The following is a 22863-nucleotide window of genomic DNA, read 5'->3' as shown; positions in this document are numbered from 1 at the left end:
AAAAATTGGGCTTGTTTGGTAAATTAGTCTGAGTAATGTTATTTAAGTATTTTTGATATACGTGTGGGTAAAAAAGTGTTTTGAAAAGTATGTAAGATTATTTAAAATGTGAAAATGTTGGTTAAAGATAACTAACCAAACAGAGTTTCAATGATGCTTCAAACCAAACAGGGCCTTAACGTTTCCCATTATTAAAAACCAGTCGTTGGTTATAGACGCAGATATGGACGAAGGTTATTGACTCAAACTGTTATCATTCTCTATCAATCTTTAATCTTTATAGTGCCTAAAAGCTGTTGTCTAAAAGAAGGTGGTTTTATTTAATAATTCATTAGTTAGGGGGGAGATTGATAGGGCACTAAAACAGATACTAAATTATCCGAGATGACTCAAACTGGTATCAATCTTTATCAATCTTTCAAATAAATAAAAATTAAAAAAAAAAAAAAAACTTTATCACTCTTTATGTTCGATACTTAAATAATAAAAAAATAAAAATAAAAACCTTCAAAATCTGTATATATTGAGAGGATGTATCTGGTGGGATTTGTTAAATACAAATCTTATATGTATCGTTCCTTGTGTTTCACTTTATGCTCTACCAATCCGACATTACAAATTTACAATTCAAGCCATTTCAACATTTCATGTGTAAAGGTTCAAACTCGCCTGTAAGCATTTAAAGGTGGAGTTTCGTCACATTATCAACACCTTTGAGAGAGTTATGAAGGATCTCTCATGCTTGATTAGACAACTACATTTACAAATTTCTCGAACGTGGTTTCATCAAAAACCTTATAGTTAAGCATTAGAGCTCATTGATCATTCTTTTAAGCCTTTTGCGAGGACTATTTCTTATTTGGAGTCAAAGGGTTTTTTTGATCATGTAAACTATACATATAATTTTCCCACTAATTTCCATGCATTCTGGAATATGAGTGAGTCTTTCAGTTAGATACCCCAATTATCAAAGTTCTTTGGTAAGTCAAGAAAATTAAAGAGACAATCGAGTTAACAATTTCGATTCCCACCATAAGCATTTTCACTCAAAATTCGCTTCATTACAAGTTGGTTGGCTTACACATGCATCTAAACAATCTCAAACATTCACTATAGAATATTGAAGGGAGAAAGAATAACAAGAAGAGAATTTTTTCCCCCCTTGGTTACAAATGGGTATGTATACTCCAAATAAAACCCTTTTTAACTCCATTTTCACACTTTATTAATTTGTAACATACATTTATTTAGTTCCTCACATCTATTCATTTATTTCTTGCATATTTAATTTCTGAACACTAATTCACTTCAAGTAAAATTCTAAACAGACTAGCAGCTAGCTAGGTAGGTTGCTATTGCCTTATTGATGAAAGAAATTTCAAATCACACAACATTTTTTGAAATAAAAATAAACAATCCCTCAAAGTTATGGTTTCATTGAGTACTTTGTCAGGCCAGGAATATGAGTGTTCATAATGTAGTCTTCCCAGTCAATGCACCTTGGGTCAAAGTAAAACAAATTTACATCGACATCACTCTCTCTAATCGCCACTCTTAGATTTTCTGTGTTAGAGTCATCAAAGCTGTATGGAAAAAAAAAAAGCTTATTATCAGTGGATACATTGAAAACACAATTGAAAAATTAATCATTACAATAAACAATACCAACCTGCCTGTAAAAAATGCATATGGTTTGTAGAGGTCAACCATTCGCATCACTACTCTGACCTTCCGGTTAAGATTAATACGTATTTCCCGATAATACTGGCAAAGCATCAGATTTGCTAACCACAACACCTTCAAAGAATATTGTTAGAAAGAAAAAAAAAAAAATAGTGATATTATAGTATAGAGAATACATATATTGAGGGGACGTTTTCCCTGTGATAATGCATGTTTAGTGTCTGATTCAAAATCATTTTAGTGATAATGCATTTTTTTTTCTGTGATAATGCATGTTTAGAGGGTGTTTGGTCATTGATTTCAAAACATATTGTTTAGTGTTTAAACACTAAACAATATTGTTCAAAAACAAAAAAAATATGTTTGGTCATTGATTTCAAAAAGTATTGTTTAAAAAATATTGCACAAAACATATGTTTAAAACAATAGTTTTTGAAATCAGCTTGGGACTGATTTTGAACAACAAAAACCATTGCTGAGTGGCATTTTTGTAATTAAGTTGAACAGTACCGATCAGCTTTTTCACCCACACAGACACAACCCGGCAGCATTTAAACAATATTTTATATTTTTTTTGTACTTTGCTGATTTAAAAAATATTTATTTTGTACTTTATTCAGCTTTTTTTTACCATCTAACACACACATACCAAACACATATTTTATGTTTTTGAACACTGAAACATGTTATTTAAACCATGATACCAAACACATTTTTTTGTTTTATAAACACTAAAAACATGTATTTCAATAACACTTTTTAAACTACAATTTTCACATCTTTTAAATAATAATTTTTGAACTCTATAACCAAACGGGTCGTTAGTGTCATATTATTGCAGGGTTGTTTTGACTTTGTGACATACTTAACAATTTAGATTAAAAATTTCACACCCACACGCCACTTTGTCCAATAGTATAGACAATACACATATTGAGGGGACGTTTTCTCTGTCATATTGCATGCATAGTACTGTCTGATTCACAGGAACCTTTGAAAGGAAATGCTATATTTTCTTTTTGTTGCAAGAATAAAATACCACTAGAAATAATTAACAGTGTTTGGTTGCCAAATACCTTCAACGGCAGTTTATATCGAATAGCCATGTATGCTTGAAACGTAGCAATATTGCTAAAGACTATCAACTTGCTGACTTTGATTGACTTTCCATTTCTATCAATCCATGGATTTTGAGTGAAGTACAGAGAGATTAAATCTGAAAGACTAGGGAGTTTCATCGGATTTCTCAATGAAGAACCCACATGGAAGATGATCTGAGAAGACTTATTTGCATGAGTCACCATGGCCATAATAATAGAATTTACCACCATGTCTGCTGGTATCTGCAAGACTTTCAAAATTCAGTATTGAAAGCGTGTTGAAAATAATGTAGGCAAACACAAGCATATAAGCCGGATAAATAGATTTATCTACATGTGTTTGCTTAATGAGTGAAGAATGAATTTAACTCACAACATCTAAGATTGAATTAGGATGGCCAAGAAAGCTTTTCAATCTCCCTTTACCGAAGGCAGTAATTACACCATCTATGGTTCTGTAACAAGGAAATACCATTTAACAAAGCGTGAATCCATGAAAATAGGAGAAAAAAAATAGTCTAGAATAGTGTTATTTTTCTTCATTGTTTTATACGTAAACAGTGGGGGGTGACTTGTGGGGTTTGAACCAAAAACATAGAGCATCACAAAGATGCCATTATTACTGAACTGTTACTTGAGCTTTTTTTTTTCTTGATCACCTTATCTTCTCAATTACCCAACCAAAAAATAAAAGATAGTTTTTCAGAATTGTGAGCTTGTATAATTCCATGTCAAATTATGATTACCCTGCACCTTCAATCCAACCTGAAAATGGTTCTTTGTAAGTACTGGTTACCATGGTGGGACGTACGATAGCCAAGGGCAGATTCTGATGCAATTGTCCTAAAAGCATTTCCCCCAATGCCTTTGTATATACATAGGTGTTTGGCCATCCATATAGTTTTGCCCTTGCAAATAATTAAAAAAAAAAAAAAAACAAATAAAATTAAAACAAGAAGGAAAAAATCATCTAAAAAAGACTTTATTTTCAGAGCAGTGTCTATTACGTATATTCTATTATACACATAGCACACACAAGCTGCTACAATTTACACATAGCACACACAAGCTGCTGCAATTTACAGTAAAGCTCATGACTTTAAGTCATAATTTCAAAGTTCGAAACGGTGACTTAAAGACAAGAGTTCCTTTGCAAAATGATGTTCTGTGTGTTAAGTGTACACTTTTTTTTTTTTTTTTTAAGAGTTTTACTTTATGGCTCATGATAACATTTAATTGTATGCATTAAGAAGTTAATACCGTACCGTATTGCCGGTACTGCCAGTATTTACCATACCGGCACCTAAACCGGTACCAAAACATGGTTGTTTCTTACCACTCCAAATACCAGGGCATACCGGATTGTACCGGTCATACCGGGAAATATATCGGATTCTGGCAGAAAAATAAAAATCAGCCGATATTTAAAAAAAAAAAAAAACGATGTCAGTGGATAAGAATAAAAAAGCAGATAGCTCAGATCCTCACTGTCAACGTGATGTTCTGGTAGTGACTCTATTTTTCCGTTCATCCTCTCATCCAGTCCTCCTAATCTTCTTCTTCTTCTTCGCGCAGAGTCCCAAAAGCCAGACTTTTTCCCCCTTTTCTATTTCTGACTTTATCTTATGGCTTTTTAAATTTTATTTTTTGGAGGACATGTGTAGCTTTTATGGCCTTTAAACTTGAAGTTTGGGCAGTGCGCCTTTGATAGGACACTAACCGACGTTAACTTGATAATTCAAAGTTTTAAAAACTTTTATTTTTTTAATTAAAATCATTTTAAAACCTTAGAAGTTTCCATCGGCAGGTAGGAAAAGACATTAATTTTATTATTATTATTATTAAATAGTAAATACATCAATGGCCAATTATTACTAATTAGCTCACACTTTAGCTAAAGCTTAACATATTAAGTGAATTTTTTATTTCTAAATTTAAATTTCTTTTACAAATTATAGGGATTTAATTTAACATATATAAATATATCAAATTAGCAGTAATCCTGAAACTATACACCAGTTAATACTGGTACTGAAATATTTTGTTTTCATGACCAAAATGAAATCCCCTCCGATACGGTATTAACTTCTTTAAAATACATTAGTCATTTTCTTTATTTTTTCACAAATTTTTTTTAGTAAATACACATGATTGACATGAAGGTGACAACTATTATGTCATTGGAAATTTTATTAAATGATTTTCAACATATTTTGTAAGATTCTTAAAAACCTTTTAATGCCCAAATCCTTCATGGTGGATGTGATCTCTTCATTCGTGGCACCTTGCACTCGTAATCTACCTAGGTATTCCTCCACAACTTCCTTTTCGGCATTGATAACTAATCTTGAGGTTCCCTTGGGCGTGTCTTCCATGCGTAATGGGCTTTCAAGTATGTTGCCCCCCTTTTCGCTAGACACATAAGCTATAAAAACAACAACGATAGTCTGTTGAGGAGAGCTCAAGTAAACTAAATCAGTTTATAAGGGTAGAGTTCAAGTCTACACTGACCGGTTGATACATGGAGAAGCACCTTCAATTTAATACATTTCTTTGCAAAGTTTAAAACATGCAAGGCTCCATATGTGTTGATGCCCAATGCAACATCATATCTAAAGAAAGGAATAGAAAAGGTAAAATAGTTTTATTGTTTAATTATGTGAATCATTTTGACCATGCACACAATATTGTTCTTTGTTACCTTTCATCAAAGTTTGTTGTAGCAGCAGAATTTAAGACGATGTCTATTTCTTTCCACATCTCTTCTATTAATATAGAATCTTTGATTCCAAAATTCTCGTAACTAATGTCACCAGAGATAGGAGTAACCCTTTCAAATATAAAGGATTCTAGATTTGCACCCAAATTATTTCTTAGAATCCTAAATATGTCCTTTTTAATCACCTACAGATACACGGTACAAATGATAGATTAAACACAATGTTCCTTGAACATTGGTAAACCACATGAAAAAAAAAAAATTTATTTAAACCTATTTTAGTTTTTAAACATTAAGGATCAAAATAATAATTTTTCCAAACTTAAAACGTGTATTTTACATTTCAATCTGAATTAAAGAGATCGTGTAACATGTAAAAACTGAATACCAATATGTAGTTGGGTGCATTCATTTTCTTTTTTAGAGAAATAAAAAGTACTTAATTGGTGTACCTCTTCACGAAAGCGTTGTGTAGCAGACTCATTATTGGAAGCTCTCACAAGAAGATAGAACCTTTTCACATTTGGTTGAACCCTTAGTATTTTCTCCACAAACACTGCATGCATTTTTGCAATTAGGGTAATCACTTATCACTAACACCAACATCCTTCAACCCATGCACACACAAGATTATAAACAAGTAAAACATGCACGTTGTGCTATACATAAATGAGAAGAGCCAAGGAGGGAGAGAGAAAGAGAGAGAACCTTTGGCTAGAAAACCTGTGGTTCCAGTGACTAAAATAGTCTTGTTCTCAAAAAATTGGAGTATACCTTCCAATTCCATGAGAGGAAAAATAATGAGAGAGGGAGAGAGTAAATGATGATGATCTCAAGCAAGAAGTAGACGATTTCTAAGGCGGATTCAAGAGTCATAGCTTTCTTTATTTATATAGTATGTTTTGGCATCTTCCTCTCAAGCTTCTTTCATTAATTTTTTGGGTATTCATTAGAATTAATCAATTGCATTGTTACGCTATTTCCAAATGTACTCATATATTAAATTTTTGTACCAAGGTGGTTGGAGATTACTGATTACTATTAGTACAAGGAGGGCAGTTGAACCACAAACCATCAAAAAATTAGAAAAAATATAATTATAAATAAAATTGATTACAAAAAGGTGGGGGCTACGTACTGAAGTTGACGACTGATGCGGTGTATAATTCCTCTACCATTTCTACCCCCGCATTTTCAAAGTCGTAGGAATTTCTATACTTTCGCTTTCAAAAAAAAACTTTAACTAATAATAATAATAATAAATAAATAAATAAATAAAATCACACACAAACAAACCCTAGCTACTTAATTAATAGCTTCACACGCTATTAATCTCCTAGAGTATCCCCTCTCGACTGCATAGGCCACACACGCTAGTGACACCATTGTGTCGGCAACATTCTGATTCTCTCTCTCCCTCTCTCTCTTTCTCTCTCCAATAGTAAATAAAAGCTGTAAAGTTGAGTTTTGTTTCGAATAGTAGTAGCACGTAGATTGCGTGGTGGTACGGTTTTTCCCTATTACTGATAATCAGTATAGTCAAGTTTTCGTTTTCGTTTTTTTTTTTTGGTCAAGAAAGTTTTCGTTTTGAATATAGTAGTTAAATTTGTTCCTCAAAAAGTGAAAAAAAAAAAATAGTAGTGAATGCCCTAAAAGTATTTATTAATAAATTATTTTAGAAAAAATTTATGAAAAAATAAAAAATAATTAATATTTTGACAATTTTTTATATTTCCTATAAAAGTTGGGTTAAAATTTGAGTTTTACTAATGTATGTCCTTAGGTCATCTTTAGTAGTTTCTGTTGTGAAATTTTAAAATACTCGCAAGTGTACGAACCGTACCGAAGTATAGTTGGACAAGAACGAGGTCGAACCCACAGAGACTTGTATGAATGTAGGAAAATTAATTAAACCTTAACCAAATTAATCCTAATCTAGTTTAAATAAAAATTGGTTGGTTGCAATAATATAAACTAAGCAATTAATAAAATTAAGCAAAAGATATAAAGCAATAAAAAGATGTAAACAATCAAGAGAAAGGAATTAAGATTTTGGAATCCGCCTTGTAAATCATATCAGCATATATTTATGATCATTAATTTTTCCCAACTCACTACATGATAATCTAGAAATCAATCTTGCTATCATGGAAAATATCATCATTTAAACCCTTATTTTAAAAATCAAAAGCATGTTCTTCTTCGCTTCTTAAGTATAAAATCAAATCATAAATTGTATCCGTAGTCAAACAAATCACAAGATATATCCGATTTTATAATCAAGAATTAATAAACCAAGCATTCAATTAATTAAGACAAATCCTAAATCATGAGAAAAACATGATTGAACTCATATCTAGAATCCTATCTTAGCCAATTGATATGAAGCAAGAACAATTTAAATCATTAAAGAACAATTATTGTGGGAAAAATCAAATCACATAAATATTACTAATAATCCTTAACAAGGTTTCATCCTCAACCCTAATTATAAATTTAGCTCCTCATAGTAATTAAAAGAAAACATAAAAATAAAATACTAACCATTAAACTTAAACAAATAGAATAGAGAAAGAAATAGTCACAGTGCTAGAGAAAAGCCATAGACAAAAAGAATACGTTCTGCTCCTACGCACCAGTCCTAGCCGCAGCCTCTATATGTTCAGTCCTCATATTTTTTCTGTTTTGCTCTCTATTTATTTGTTTACTTCCACCGCCTGATACCATGCCTCATCCTAATACAAGTGGAACTAGAGCTTTTAATGCTTGGACCACACGCTGACTTGAGGAGTTTCACAAGGTATAAACCCGAATGGCCCAGAAATACCTCTACTATATATTCTAACGTGCAATTCCTTTAAATAAGAAAGAGGCCCACTTAACAACTATGCATAGAAACCACAAGCCCACTTGTAGACTCCACAATTAAACTTCTATTTCTTCATCACGTCAGCTTAGCATTAATCCAACTCTTTTCATTTTTATTTTTCTTTCCTTCACTTGTCTCCAGGCTTCCATTACAATTCTCTACAATTTGCCTTCTTGAATCAGTTGGCCCACCTCGTAGACTTGTTTTCTATTGTGACACCTGTGCTTGATTGTAGTTTCTTTCCTAGCAAACTTCATCCATGTTGAATTGCAACTTGGGCTTCTTCTTGAATTCACGCCTGGGCTGGATGCTCTACTTCTTTGCAAGCTCTCTTCTCTTAAGTTAGCTTTATAATCGGCTTGGTCCACGTAACTTGTTCAGCCTCTCAACATGAATAGCCTTTATTTTCCACAAAACAATATAATATATAATTAGTCACAAAATAATATAAAAATAAGGCTAATTATGCAAATCTGATGTTACTTTATTGTATATATTTCATGCACATCAGTTTCTCCAAATTTTTGTACTATTCGGAGAATAAACAATGACATTTAGTTTTTACATACCCACTTTTTCAAATACACTTTCCAACAGATTTTCTATCACATACTTTATCTCATTTAAATATTATTTCTTCATTCATTGTTTATTCTATTTTTAATCATCATTTATTCTTTTTTTAACAACTATATTTTTCAATGAGAAGTGTTATGTTCACAACATTTTACGCAATACTTTCACAACAAAATTTATATGGAAAGTTGTTACTAGTTCTAATTTGAACTCACCATTGAAATTATTTTTTTACTCACCAATATTAACTAATAATAATCTGTTATTTAAAATTTATTATGAAAATATTGTGGTAGTATTTTTCAATTAGGATTTTTTTATTTTTTTTATTATTTTTCTTTCTTTCATTTCATTTTCACCCATACAAGTTTCGTTTCTTTTTTGCTTTTTTCTTTTTCTTGTTTTTCTCCTCCACACAAGTGTCCACTATCTCTATCCCTCTTCTTTTATTTTCTTTCACCTCAAGAACATTCCAGCAACCTAAACATCTAGTTCACATGAGAGAGAGAGAGAGAGAGAGAGAGAGAGAGAGAGAGAGAGAGAGAGAGAGAGAGAGAGAGAGAGAGAGAGAGAGGTCGCCGTCTCACCGCCGGTGAAGATCGAGGTCGTAGAAAGGACAAAGCCAGTGGAGATCGGCGTTCACCATGTAGCACTACCACGTCCACCGCCCCATTGCTGCTCGTTCTCCTCCCCACCACCAGGCTGGGTCAAATCGGCTTCTTTTTTTTTTTTTTTTTTTTTTTTTTTTTTTTTTTTTTTTTCTGATTCAACTTTATTTTAAGAATTGGATTTTGTTTTGTGTTTGGATTATGTGAGAAACGGGGTCAGATCGGTTTTTTTTTTTGGATTATGTGAGAAAAAAAAAAAACCTGGAGGAGAGAGAAAGAATTGATATAATAGTAACTGATATAATTTTTTAAGCAGAAAAATTAATTTGGAGTTACTACAGTGTTCTCTAGATTTGGAGAAGTACTATAGCAATTCATTCTAGGGTTGATTAGGATGTTTATATGTTTTATTTAAAAAAAAAAAATTTAAAAAAATTGTGTATTACACACCACTAAGTGTGTAATTATAAAGGTGGCCTATGAAATTTACATTGTATGACAGTGTACCTTGTTTAGCTTTGATGAAATATTTTCTACATTTTGCTAGTTTGTGCTATGTAGTGCTTAATTGTGTGAGTTGTTTATAGTCTTTAAACAAACAATCTTGATTCTGATGTCACATATTTTGATCGTAGTGACTAGAAAATCCTAGGAGAGTTCTTGAGTTGAGCGATTCATTTTTATGTATGTTTTGTCACAGATTGCCAAAGGGGGGGGGGGGGATTGTTAGGTTCTAAATATTTAGGATTAAATGTTTAGATTCTTATTTTGTCTATGTTGGCAAACCGAGAACAAAAACATGTCTAGATTAGGTGTTAGACATTGGTCAAGATTGTACAAATCAACTTTCAAGAACATTCAAGCTGCAGAAGGGAAAGTTCAAGTTCTGTGAAGCTCGGAAAATCGAAAATTACACTCAATCGATCGAAAATCATAGATAAGTCAATTTTACAAAATTTAAATCAGGCTCAAGACCACAAAAATGTTTAGGGTTTCAATCCAACACTACAAAGTATAAAAGGAAAACCCTAATTATGTTCTAGAAGCCCTTGGAAGACTTATGAGTTACTCTTGTGAGATTTGAGAGGTTACTGTACCTTCTAATTCTACAAGCGTTTACCGAAACAAGATTTACAATCAAGAACTGGTGGAAATAAGTTGCTACATAAAGATCTATTACTAATGGTGATCTGAAACCTTTGAGTGGGATCTCAAAGTCACAAACAGGGAGTTTGTGTTTAGAAAATCTAAGATAGAAGAGTTTGTGGAGTCGGAGCTGCACGTGGTCGTGGTAGTAAGTCCTACTTGAGGTAGCTTTAGATTTATGGTTTAAATTTATTGTAATCTTCCCTTCTATCATAGTGGATTTGTTTACCTTAAGGATAACTAGGTTAAATCCTTCACAAGTTTTTACCTTGAAACAGTTGGCTTCATTGGTTTTCCGAGGTAATCATATCGTAGTCTTCTTTATTTTCCACACTATATGATATGATTATATGTGTTTAACCTAGATCTCATAATTAACCTAACTAACTACTTGGCTAGTTCAATAGGTTAAACTAATCTAGTTTTAAGGGGTCTAAACAAACAAACATATATGTTTGTATTTATTTATATAAGTATGAATTTATTAATTTTTATGTTTATTAACAAAATTTAAAATCCACATAGCTTCCAAGCCCAAATATAGTTTAAGTACATTAATATAATATTTAGCTTAAATAACATGTTTTTTCCCAATATTTTTCAATTTGTTTACATTTTTATTTTTTTTATTATATTTGCCAAAACACTTAAAACATCTTAGTACCACCAATATAGGCCTGTACAACCCAATATTTCATCCACTACATTTTAGAAGAATACCGATATTGGTTTAATAGCCAGTATAGTATATTTTTCTGGTACCTGTACAATATTGACTTTCCAAATTGTGGTAGGTTCAAGTGTGTTTGTGTGTGTATATATATTCTTTTTATATATATATATATATATATATATAATTTTGACCTATGGTGATTTGATATATCACTTGTTACAAAAATATTGTAAGATTTTGATATATGGAACTCTAATAGTGTGCGGATGACCACTGAAAGATTCTATATATTATATCATCTTTAAATTTCCTATAGTCACCTATTCCTTGTATTTCAAAACACGTCAAGGTTCTAGTTATATTCTAAAAGAAAATTATACCCCTTTTGTTCTTCAATGTCAAAGGTTATTTGTGTAATTTTAACCCATTGTAAGTTTTCCTTAAGAATTAGTAATCTCGCCATCTAATTGTTTGTTATCACGTCACTAAAAAATTTAGTGTTTATTTAATGGATTAAAAATCCTATGGGTTTTATGCTAAAAATGTTATATCTAGTAATATTGTTAAATATAGCCAATGATAGATTAGAAAATTTCATTACACTTGTGCCACATGTCTATTAACTTTGTATATAAATGGATAAAAGATATTTATTAAAGGAATATATACATGTGTTTTATTTCATGTTTGATATGAATTATTTCATTCTTATCACAAGTTTATATTTGCATAATTTAGATTGAATAAAATATTGCTTAATTATGGATTCTAATTAACGCAATTGGTAAAATCTTTGATAGTTGCATAAGAGATTTGAGATTTAATCCTGTCTACATAAAAAACCGTTTGGTGTCTTGGTGTAATGATAAAAAATACAATTATTAAAAGCAAACGTCATAGATTGAAACTTTATATAATATATATATATATATATATATTAAATATTAAAGACAAAATTAAAGAATAGAAATTGAAGAGAAAAAAAAGATGAAAATAATCTCATCCAAAACATGGGCCTATTATAATTTGGGTTCTATCCTAGAAAATAAGTATTGAACAGTGCTCCCGAAGGAATTGGGCTTCTTTTTTAAAAGTTAAAATGGATTTGGTTTTATTAGGAAACGAGTTAGCCAGGCCCTGTACTTTCTTACTCAAAATCTCATTCAATTGTAATTGCTTTACTCTTGGAAAGTCCTCAAGGTCCTCTTCTGCTTAATAGCTAACCGCCTATAAAGCCCATGTTGAGTAACTTAGCAATATCCTAGAAGAAATCAAAATCTAACCTTTTATTTTAATTTCACCAAAATCCAACTGCAAGCCCAAACCTTATCAACGATTCAACACCCATGCCATTAACAAATCGAAAGCCTGGTAACTTGACTTAACTGGTAGACACATTTTAATGTTTTTAATGAAAATATTATGAATTCAAATCTCCCCCTAATTATTGAATTATAAAAAAGCAAATTTCAAAATCTGTGTTTATTGAGAGGATGTATTTGGTGGGATTTGCTGTGGTAATGAAGGTGGTTTTAGTGATTGAGCCTGTTTTGGGCTTTGGGGCTGAAATTGCCGGTGCTGTTGTGGGTTTAGATGGAGCTCTGGGTTTAGTAGTTCGAAGTTAAATTTGGCCCCCAGGATTGGATTTTTTTTTTTTTTTTTTTCTCAAAATATTTTTATCAATCTCTTTTTTAAAACAGTTTTAAAATTTAAAGAAAGGTAAACCCTGAAATAACCAAAAAAAAAAAACAAAAACTAAAACAAAACTTTAGAAAAAAGGTGGAAATTTTTTGGGAGTAAAATTTCATTCAAAATTTGTGTATTTTCACTCTATTTTATACTTCTCCTCTCAAGACTCTCCTCAAGATTTTCAATATGTAGCACAGTGACCAAAGAGCTCGTCCAAAACTCTTTCAGAATCTCAATGGATATCGGAAAGTTTTGGCGCATTATTTAAATTGGCTCATCATTTAGAGGGATACAAGCTCGAGTGAGTATGCATCATAATTGATAGATTGAAATAGGGTGTTTACAATATACATTATCAAATATTGGTTTACACTTAGTGAACCAAGCATTTTCTAATATGTACACTCATATCAAGCCCCTGGAATATGGGTGTGCATAATGCAGTCTTCCCAGTTCCCAGTCAATGCACTTAAGATCAAAGTTAAACAAAATGGGCATCAATATATTAAAATGATGATATTCAAGTTTAAAGGAAAAAAAAAAAAGGGTGATATATTATAGCATAGAGAATACCAATACTGAGGGGACTTCGTTTTTGTGGGTGTGTAGTGCATAGTTTTTAATTAGAGTTTAAATTTTGTCTGGATGTGGCGTAAACCAAGGGGTTCATGCCTCCAATAATATAACGCCACGTCAACACCCAATTAAAAATCTCATTAAAATTAAAATTATTTAAAAAAAGTAAAAAACAAACCAACAAAACAATGAACTTTCTATGTTGATGTTAGCAACGGTGATGTTATCGAAGGCACAAGGAAGCTGAAGAAGTCACCGCCATCGGTGATTTTTTTTTTTTTTTTTGAAGATGAATATTCATTCATAAAAGAAATAAACGTTATAGCCAAAAACAAAGCAAGACGAAAGAACAGAGGCAGAGCAAGACACAAGCACCAAAAGAGACTATGAACAAAGACACTAGCCAAGAGGACTGGAGATTTAAGAAGCTGGGTTGGAACAACTCTAGAGATAGTTAATGACCTGCTATGTACAAAGACAACATGACCAGGTCAATGATTTGGACCATTTGGTCATCTCTCTTCCTCCTCGTAAATTTTATCTTACCAAACCTTAAAAACAAAACAAACCCCACAACCACAATAGACCAAGAACCCAGGCTCCAAAACACACGTGCAAAAGCAAAAGTTTCAAAATTTAATCACCTACAAATAGCGGAGACACCAAAACCTTGTCTTCCCCCACCAAGATCCACACCTTTATCCCATATGCAAATCTTGAGCCAAACCCGCAAACTTGCACACAATCCAGATTGGATATATATCTTAAAAAGATTGTACATTGGATAATGAAAATTGGGAAAAAGAAAAAAGAAATCGAGAAAAAAGAAACTTAGCTCAGTAGCAACTTCTCCAGAGGATTTTGGGCAGCATCTCCGGTGGCAGGGGCTATGTCTTAGCTAGCTTGGAGGTTTGGTTGGTTCTAACTTTTGAGGAAGATACAATTTTGGTACATGAATTTTCAGAGGCAAGATTATGTGTGACAAGTTTTATTCTTTAGTTTGCAATTAGCTGATGTGGCGCAATGTGACGAATGGGTTTTACATTCCACGGACAGAATTGGCACTCTTTTAATTAACAAGACTTTAGAAGGAAATAATATTTTTTTTCTTATCTTTCAAGAGTACGTAAGATAAAAATGGGAAATACTAAAGTAAAAAGTAAAATAAAAAAGTTGTGTTCCTAAAACTAATTACAATTTTTTTTCAAAACCTTTTCATCGCTTTCTCAATATAGCCAAATGGACTGCAATAGAAATTTGAGTGAAGGGCTGTGGCTAGGAATGAAAATTGATAATGTGTTCAGTTTAATGGGTTTTTCAACTCAACCCAAGCTTAATAGTGATGGATGAGGATTTTCTTTAAACGGATTAATTTGGAGTGTGTTTGGATTCTAAATTTTAATTCCTTTATGGTTTTTGCATTTTACAGTGATGCCTAATTAGATACCTGAACCTGACATGATTATGTATTTAATTTATTAAGATAACCTAGTCATTAATTTTATATACAAATGCAAGAAAATAATATAAATATAAATATATATATATATATATATATTTTTTTTAACAAAGGTGTCTCTTTTTCTCTCTTAAGATATTATTTACTTTAGTGCAAAAGTGCTTACTAATACTTAAATTTAGATTATATATGTATTTAAATTATTATTGTTTATCTAATAAACAATTAATTCCAATATAATATTGGGATACAGCCTCTCTCTCTCTAACATCTTTCATAAGTTACATTAATCTTTTTTTATGTCCACGAGTATCTAAATTATAACATTGCTAGTAAACAAAGATACCACAATGATATAGCCAACATTTGAAACTATTGACCTACGCATTGTTTGTACTACAACATCATAATCCAAATTGTCACAATATCCTTTTTAATGGTATAGAAAACCCAATACTCTTTGAAAATAACATGAAACTAATTCATATTCTTTCATGTGTAAAGGTTCAAACTCAGGGGGAATGGGCAGACTAACAGTGTGAGGGGCAACTATGTAGTAAGTTAGGCAACATTTCAAAGTTTTAAGAAAAATAACATCTCGAGTTTTAGAAACTTGAGATCCATATTAAAACCCGAGTCCCAAAGACTCGTTTTGCGGGTGTTTGGCTGGACGATTTGGACTGAAAATGCCACATAGATCTCGAGTCTTTAAGACTCGAGTTCCATGCAAAAAAAAATTCCCCTATAGTGGCGTTTTTAAGTCCAATAGTGACATTTTAAAGCCTTATAGCGGCATTTTCCTGCAAAATTTTTTTATAAGTGTGATCACCCCATACCAGGTTTAGGGAGCCCTATAGTGGCGTTTTTAAGCCTTATAGTGACGTTTTAAAACCCTATAGCAGCGTTTTCCTGCAAAATTTTTTTTTATAAGTGTGACCATACCAGGTTACGGGAGTCCTATAGTAGCGTTTTTAAGCCTTATAATGACGTTTTAAAGCCCTATAGCGGTGTTTTTCTGCAATTTATAGAAATCGAGTCTTTAAAACTCAATTTCCACGTGGATTTTTTCCACATTAGACTCATCCACTTACAAATCGAGACTTAAAAACTCGAGTTTTATCTTGGAACTTGAGTTTTAGACACTCGAGATGCTAGTTTTCAGCATTGTTTTGAAATGTGACAACTAACTAAATTTTTTGATATTTATTGTTATTTGGAAAGGGTGTTCTTCAAACTCACCTGTAAACATAGAACTTGGGAATTATAATATTGTCCAACTTTTTGCATTCAAGGATGGAAAAGTATTATAGTAATTTATTTTGTTAATTCTTATTTCATTCACCAACATGTGTCTTTTCAGAATAGTGGAGCGTGAAATAAACTTAAATATTATTTGCAAATACTTGGAGAGTAGACAAGGGAAAAAATGCGTAAATCTGACCTTTAGAGTTTAGACTATAGTGTGTGACTTTGTTCTTTGAACTGGGCCATACCCTTAGGTTTGTCGAGGTCGCTCAAATTTTATGGTCGTCCAACATTTAGTCTGTGCCTTATAATGAATGAACCATCTGTTTGGTCTCCACTCCACCATAAGACCCAAAAATGTGTACTTTGTTTCTTTACTTCAGTGGTGTGGACCTCAAGGAGTCAAGGTATAGGCCATAGGATTTGAGACCTATTTATCTCCTCCATCTCAGCCCAATCTTAGATTGCAAAAGTGGTCAAAGAAATGGGAATTTGCAGAGTGAAGAGATGATCAATTGGTATCATCCCATGAGATACTCTTGGTCTAGTATCTTGTTATTCATAGCCCTCGACTGAGTTAAGAGATCTTTGTTGTAGGAAGAGCTTAATGGCTAATATTGAATCCTCACAAACAGCGCCAAATTGATGATGCCAAAAATTATCAGTAGGGTCAATCACCCAAACTAATGTTTTTAACGGGCTTTTAAGATCTACAAGAATAAGAAAGCTAATGAAAGAGATCACCGAGTTGTGCTTGGTGGAGAAGTTTTTGATGTTTGAGTTAGTATCAGCTCATATATTTTGTATATAGATGATATTTTGTAGTCTTTTTGACGTACTTTAGCAAGTGAAATAGATTGTTCCTTTTATAGGTGACTCAGGTAGTTATTGTACATAAATGAGGGTGATATTGATTATTATTCTAATTGTAACGTTCTTTGTCTTGATGAGAATTTAAGATCTTTAATGGTCGTTATTGAATATGTTGAGTGGTTACTTATTTTTCTTTGATGGCTTACTAATGACACAATAGTCGTCCATTAAAATGGACGATTTAATGATTTTTATGGACTCAACACTCTTCATAAATAATATGAAACTAATTCATATTCTTTCATGTGTAAATGTTCAAACTTGCTTATAAACGTTTAAAGGTGAAGTTTCATCACATTATTGATCAGCACCTTTGAGAATTGTGAAGACCTCTCACGTACGCTTGATTAGACAATTACATTTACAAATTTCTCGAAAGTGGTTTCATCAAAAACCTTATAGATCAACATTTGAGCTCGCTGATCATTCTTTAAAACCTTTTGCAAGGACTATTTGTGATTTGGAGTCAAAGGTTTTTTTGATCTTGTAAGTTTTTTTTATCACGTACGCGTGTTAACAATTTCGATTCCCACCATAAGAATTTTCGCTCAAAATTCGCTTCACTACGAGTTGGTTGGCTTACACATGCATCTAAACAATCTCAAACATTCACAATAAAATATTGAAGGAAGAAAGACTAAAAAGAAGAGAATTCTTTCCCTCTTGGTTACAAATGGGTATGTATACTCCAAATACAACCCTTTAACTCCCTTTTCACACTTTATTAATTTGTAACATACATTTATTTAGCTCCTCACATCTATTCATTTATTTCTTACATATTTAATTTCTGAACACTAATTCACTTCAAGTAAAATTCTAAGCAGAATGGTAACTAGCTAGGTAGGTTGCTATTGCCTTATTGGTGAATGAAATTTCAAATCACACAACAGTTTGCGAAATAAAAACAAGCAATCCCTCAAAGTTATGGTTTCATTGAGTACTTTGTCAGACCAGGAATATGAGTGTTCATAATGTAGTCTTCCCAGTCAATGCACCTTGGGTCAAAGTAAAACAAATTTTCATCGACATCACTCTCTCTAATAGCCACTCTTAGCTTTTCTGTGTTAGAGTCATCAAAGCTGTACGGAAAACAAAAGCTTATTATTATCAGTGGATACTTTGAAATCACAATTGAAAAACTAATCATTACAATAAACAATACCAACCTGCCTGTAAAATATACATATGGTTTGTAGAGGTCAACCAATCGCATCACTACTCTGACCTTCCGGTTAAGATTAATATATATGCCCCGATAATACTGGCAAAGCACCAGATTTGCCAACCATAACACCTTCAAAGAATATTGTTAGAAAGAAAAAATAAAATAGTGATATTATAGTATAGAGAATACATATATTGAGGGGACGTTTTTCCTGTGATAATGCATGTTTAGTGTCTGATTCAAAATCATTTTAGTGATAATGCATTTTTTTCTGTGATAATGCATGTTTAGTGTCTGATATTATTGTAGGGTTGTTTTGACTTAGTGACATAACAATTTAGATTAAAAATTTCACACCCACACGCCACTTTGTCCAATGGCCAGTGCACCTAGGCACAATTAGTTAATTAGATAGCGGGATATTATAAATTTATATTTAGTGATTGTCATTAGGTGGGTTTATATCATTATTTTTTAAACTTAATAGCTTAAATCTATAGTTCTTTTTGTGCATTTGTCTTATCTAATTCATTGAGTGGTTTGTGATTTGTGTTTGTTGATTGGGAACTACGGCAATTTTAGGCTTACTAAATAGACTTCTCACATTGTATTTTTATTTTTTTCCTTTATTTTTTACTTGGCAATAATTACTAGTCTTTTTGTTAGGAAATTATTGGACATATAGTGAGATAGTAAAAGTAAATTTTATTTGATTAGTAAATTATGAGAAAGTCAACCACAATAATTGAGTTTTTAAGGGTGTCAAGTTATATGTTGATAGATTCAGCCAAAAAAAAGAAGTTATATGTTGATAGACAACTGCATTGTATTGTATTAATAAACAATTATTTTGTGTCGTTTCATTTGTGTATATTTGGTTAATACTAAATGCATGCTAGTTTAGTTTTTCATTAAAAAAAATTGATTCATACTTCAGTCCTTCTCGATTAAAATCCTGCGTCCATCCATGTAAAAAATTATTACTAAAAACAGGAACCAAACAAGCACAGTACTTTCATTTTTCATGTATATGATTTTGGTCACAAAGTAATTAGCCGAAAGCATACCTTCAATGGCAGTATATATCGAATATCCATGTATGCTTGAAAGCTAGCGATACTACTAAAAATTTTCGGATGGGGGACGTTGATTGACTTTCCATTTCTATCAATCCACGGATTTTGAGTGAAGTACCGGAAGGTAAAAATTGAAAGACTAGAGAGTTTCATGGGATTTCTCAATGAAGAACCCACATGGAAGATGATCTGAGAAGACTTATTTGCATGAGTCACCATGGCCATAATAATAGAATTTACCACCATGTCTGCTGGTATCTGCAAGACTTTCAAAATTCAATATTGAAAGCTTGTTGAAAATAATGACGTAGGCAAACACAAGCATATAAGCTGGATAAATAGATTTATCTACATGTATTTGCTTAATGAGTAAAGAATGAATTTAACTCACAACATCTAAGATTGAATTAGGATGGCCAAGAAAGATTTTCAATCTCCCTTTACCGTAGGCAGTAATTACACCATCCATGGTTCTGTAACAAGGAAATTCCATTTAACAAAGCGTGAATCAATCATGAAAATAGGAGAAAAAAAATAGTCTAAAATAGTATTATTTTTCTTGACTGTTTTATAGGTAATCGATGGGAAGTGACAAGTGGGGTTCAAACCACAAACATAGAGCATCACAAATGATGCTGTTATTACTGAACTGTCACTTGAGCCACTTTATTTTCTTGATCACCTTATCTTCCCAATTACCCAACCAAAAAGTAAAAGATAGTTTTTCAGAATTGTGAGCTTGTATAATTCCATGTCAAATTATGATTACCTCGCGCCTTCAATCCAACCTGAAAATGGTTCTTTGTAAGTACTGGTTACCATGGTGGGACGTACGATAGCCAAGGGCAGATTCTGATGAAATTGTCCTAAAATCATTTCCCCCAATGCCTTCGTATATACATAAGTGTTTGGCCATCCATATTGTTTTGCCCTTGCAATTAATTAAAAGAAACAAATCAAATTAAAACAATAAGGAAAAAAAAAAGATCATCTACAAAAGACTTTGTTTTTGCAGTACTTCCTATTACATAAATTCTAGTATACACATAGTACACAGAAGCTACAATTTACAAAAGAGCTCATGAGTTTAAGTCACAATTTCAAAGTTTGAAATCGTGACTTAAACTCATGAGTTCCCTTGTAAAATGATGTTGTGTGTACTATGTGTGTACACTTAGTTGTATACACTAGTCATTTCATTTATTATTTCAGAAACATTTTTAGTAAATACATATGATTGACATGAAGGTGACAACTATTATGTCATTAAAAATTTTATTAAAGAATTTTCAACATATTTTGTAAGATTCTTAAAAACCTTTTAATGCCCAAATCCTTCATGGTGGATGTGATCTCTTCATTCGTGGCACCTTGCACTCGTAATCTATCTAGGTATTCCTCCACAACTTCTTTTTCGGCATTGATAAATAATCTTGAGGTTCCCTTTGGCGTGTCTTCCATGTGTAATGGGCTCTCAAGTATGTTGCCCTCCTTTTCGCTAGACACATAAGCTGTAAAAACAACAACAGTAGTCTATTGAGGAGAGCTCAAGTAAACTAAATCAGTTTATAAGGGCAGAGTTCGAGTCTACACTGACCGGTTGATACATGGAGAAGCACCTTCAATTTAATACACTTCTTTGCAAAGTTCAAAACATGCAAAGCTCCATATGTGTTGATGCCCAATGCAACATCATATCTAAAGAAAGGAATAGAAAAGGTAAAATAGTTTCTTTATTTAATTATATGAATCATTTTGACTATGCACACAATATTGTTCTTTGTTACCTTTCATCAAAGTTTGTTGTAGCAGCAGAATTTAAGACGATGTCTATTTCTTTCCACATCTCTTCTATTAATATAGAATCTTTGATTCCAAAATTCTCGTCACTGATGTCACCAGAGATAGGAGTAACCCTTTCAAATATAAAGGATTCTAGATTTGCACCCAAATTATTTTTTAGAACCCTGAATATGTCTTTTTCTATCACCTACAAATAAATAGTACAAATGACTGATTAAACACAATGTTCCTTAAACATTACTAAACCACATGTAATAATAATAATAATTTATTTAACCCTATTTTAGTTTTTAAACATTAAGGATCAAAATAACAATTTTTCCAAACGTAAACGTGTATTTTACATTTCACTCTAAATTAAAGAGATCATGTAACATGTAAAAACTGAAAACCAATATGTAGTTTGGTGCATTTATTTTCTTTATTAGAGAATTAAAAATACTTAATTGGGGTACCTCTTCACGAAAGCGTTGTGTAGCAGATTCGTTGTCTGAAGCTCTCACAAGAAGATAGAGCCTTTTCACATTTGGTTGAACCCTTAGTATTTTCTCCACAAACACTGCATGCATTTTTCAAGTAGGGTTATCACTTATCACTAACACCAACATCTTTCAACACATGCACACACAAGATTATAAACAAGCAAAACACGCACGTTGTGATATACATAAACAAGAGGAGCCAAGGAGGGAGAGAGAGAAAGAGAAAGAACCTTTTGCTAGAAAGCCTGTGGCACCAGTGACTAAAACAGTCTTGTTCTCAAAAAATTGGAGTATGCCTTCCAACTCCATGTGAGGAAAAAAAAAATGAGAGAGGGAGAGAGTAAATGATAATGATCTCAAGCAAGAAGTAGATGATTTCTAAGGGGGATTTGAGAGTCATAGGCTCATAGCTTTCTTTTTTTTATATAGTATGTTTTGGCATCTTCCTCTCATGCTTCTTTCCTTTGTTGGGTATTCATTAGAAATCAATTGCATTGTTACGCTATTTCCAAATGTACTCGTATATTAAATTTTTGTACAAAGGTGGTTGGAGAATAGCACAAGTGGGAAAATTTTGATTGCTGAATGATCACCCTACTGAAGTAGAGTAGGGTGGTTGAACCACAAACCATCAAAGTTTACACATTGTCGCACCTAATTTACGTTGCTGTATAGAAAACTATAAAACTACAATAGTGGTAATTAGTAGCAGTTTGTTTGTTGTTCAAAAATAAATTATAATCTCATTTTCATATACGTTTATCTTGCCCCTTTATTTGCATTGTTTTACAAGGCTTATTGGCAAGGCATTGATGATTACAAAGTATAGTAAAAAAATTTAAAAAAAAAAAAATATATATATATATATATAATTTTATAAATAAAATTGATTACAAAAGGGTGGCGGCTACGTACTGAAGTTGACGACTGATGAAGTGTATAATTCCTCAACCATTGCTACTCCACATTTTCAAAGTCGTAAGAATTTCTAAACTTTCACTTTCAAAAAGAACTTTAAAAAGTAATAATAATAATAATAATAAATAAATAAATAAATAAAATCACACACACAAACATTCCCTATGGCAAATAAATTAATAGCTTCGCACGCTATTAAT

The 22863-nt window shown here is 32.0% G+C and overlaps 1 protein-coding gene and 1 long non-coding RNA gene across 5 annotated transcripts; both read right to left on the bottom strand.

Moving 5' to 3' along the window:
* Window positions 1-1181: 1181 nt before the first annotated feature.
* Window positions 1182-22239, bottom strand: LOC126721978 (alcohol-forming fatty acyl-CoA reductase-like). 4 transcript variants are annotated; one of them, XM_050425124.1, is made up of 10 exons: window positions 21976-22239; window positions 21719-21822; window positions 21248-21450; window positions 21058-21158; window positions 20779-20971; window positions 20230-20391; window positions 19852-19933; window positions 19452-19718; window positions 18386-18513; window positions 1182-1583 (listed from the first exon to the last, which is right to left on the bottom strand). In XM_050425124.1, the coding sequence occupies exons 1-10, from the start codon at window positions 22052-22054 to the stop codon at window positions 1427-1429; spliced, it is 1476 nt and encodes a 491-aa protein (XP_050281081.1). In that variant the 5' UTR covers window positions 22055-22239; the 3' UTR covers window positions 1182-1426. The 4 variants fall into 4 exon arrangements, with proteins under 4 accessions (XP_050281081.1, XP_050281090.1, XP_050281076.1 ...); XM_050425133.1 differs by lacking the exons at window positions 18386-18513; window positions 19452-19718; window positions 19852-19933; ... (4 more) ...; window positions 21719-21822; window positions 21976-22239 and adding exons at window positions 1670-1797; window positions 2760-3026; window positions 3157-3238; ... (4 more) ...; window positions 5955-6058; window positions 6211-6350; XM_050425119.1 differs by lacking the exon at window positions 1182-1583 and adding an exon at window positions 17855-18298.
* LOC126722014 (uncharacterized) lies at window positions 4124-4551 on the bottom strand. Its single transcript, XR_007653940.1, has 2 exons — window positions 4272-4551; window positions 4124-4178 (listed from the first exon to the last, which is right to left on the bottom strand). It is a non-coding gene; the product is annotated as an uncharacterized LOC126722014 (long non-coding RNA).
* Window positions 22240-22863: the final 624 nt, after the last annotated feature.

Source organism: Quercus robur, chromosome 1 (assembly GCF_932294415.1).
Source record: "Quercus robur chromosome 1, dhQueRobu3.1, whole genome shotgun sequence".
NCBI classification, from domain to species: Eukaryota; Viridiplantae; Streptophyta; class Magnoliopsida; order Fagales; family Fagaceae; genus Quercus; species Quercus robur.
Note: the sequence above shows the minus strand (reverse complement) of the source record. Positions and strands in the feature narration are given on the sequence as shown.

What these genes read in the sequence shown, in the direction of transcription:
- LOC126721978 (XM_050425124.1), bottom strand. Translation starts at nt 22,054, where the DNA reads ATGGAGTTGGAAGGCATACTCCAATTTTTTGAGAACAAGACTGTTTTA. An exon ending in ACAACAAACTTTGATGAAAG is followed by an intron (nt 21,159 to 21,247) that starts GTAACAAAGAAC and finishes TCCTTTCTTTAG; the next exon opens with ATATGATGTTGCATTGGGCA. An exon ending in GGTTGGATTGAAGGCGCGAG is followed by an intron (nt 19,934 to 20,229) that starts GTAATCATAATT and finishes TCCTTGTTACAG; the next exon opens with AACCATGGATGGTGTAATTA.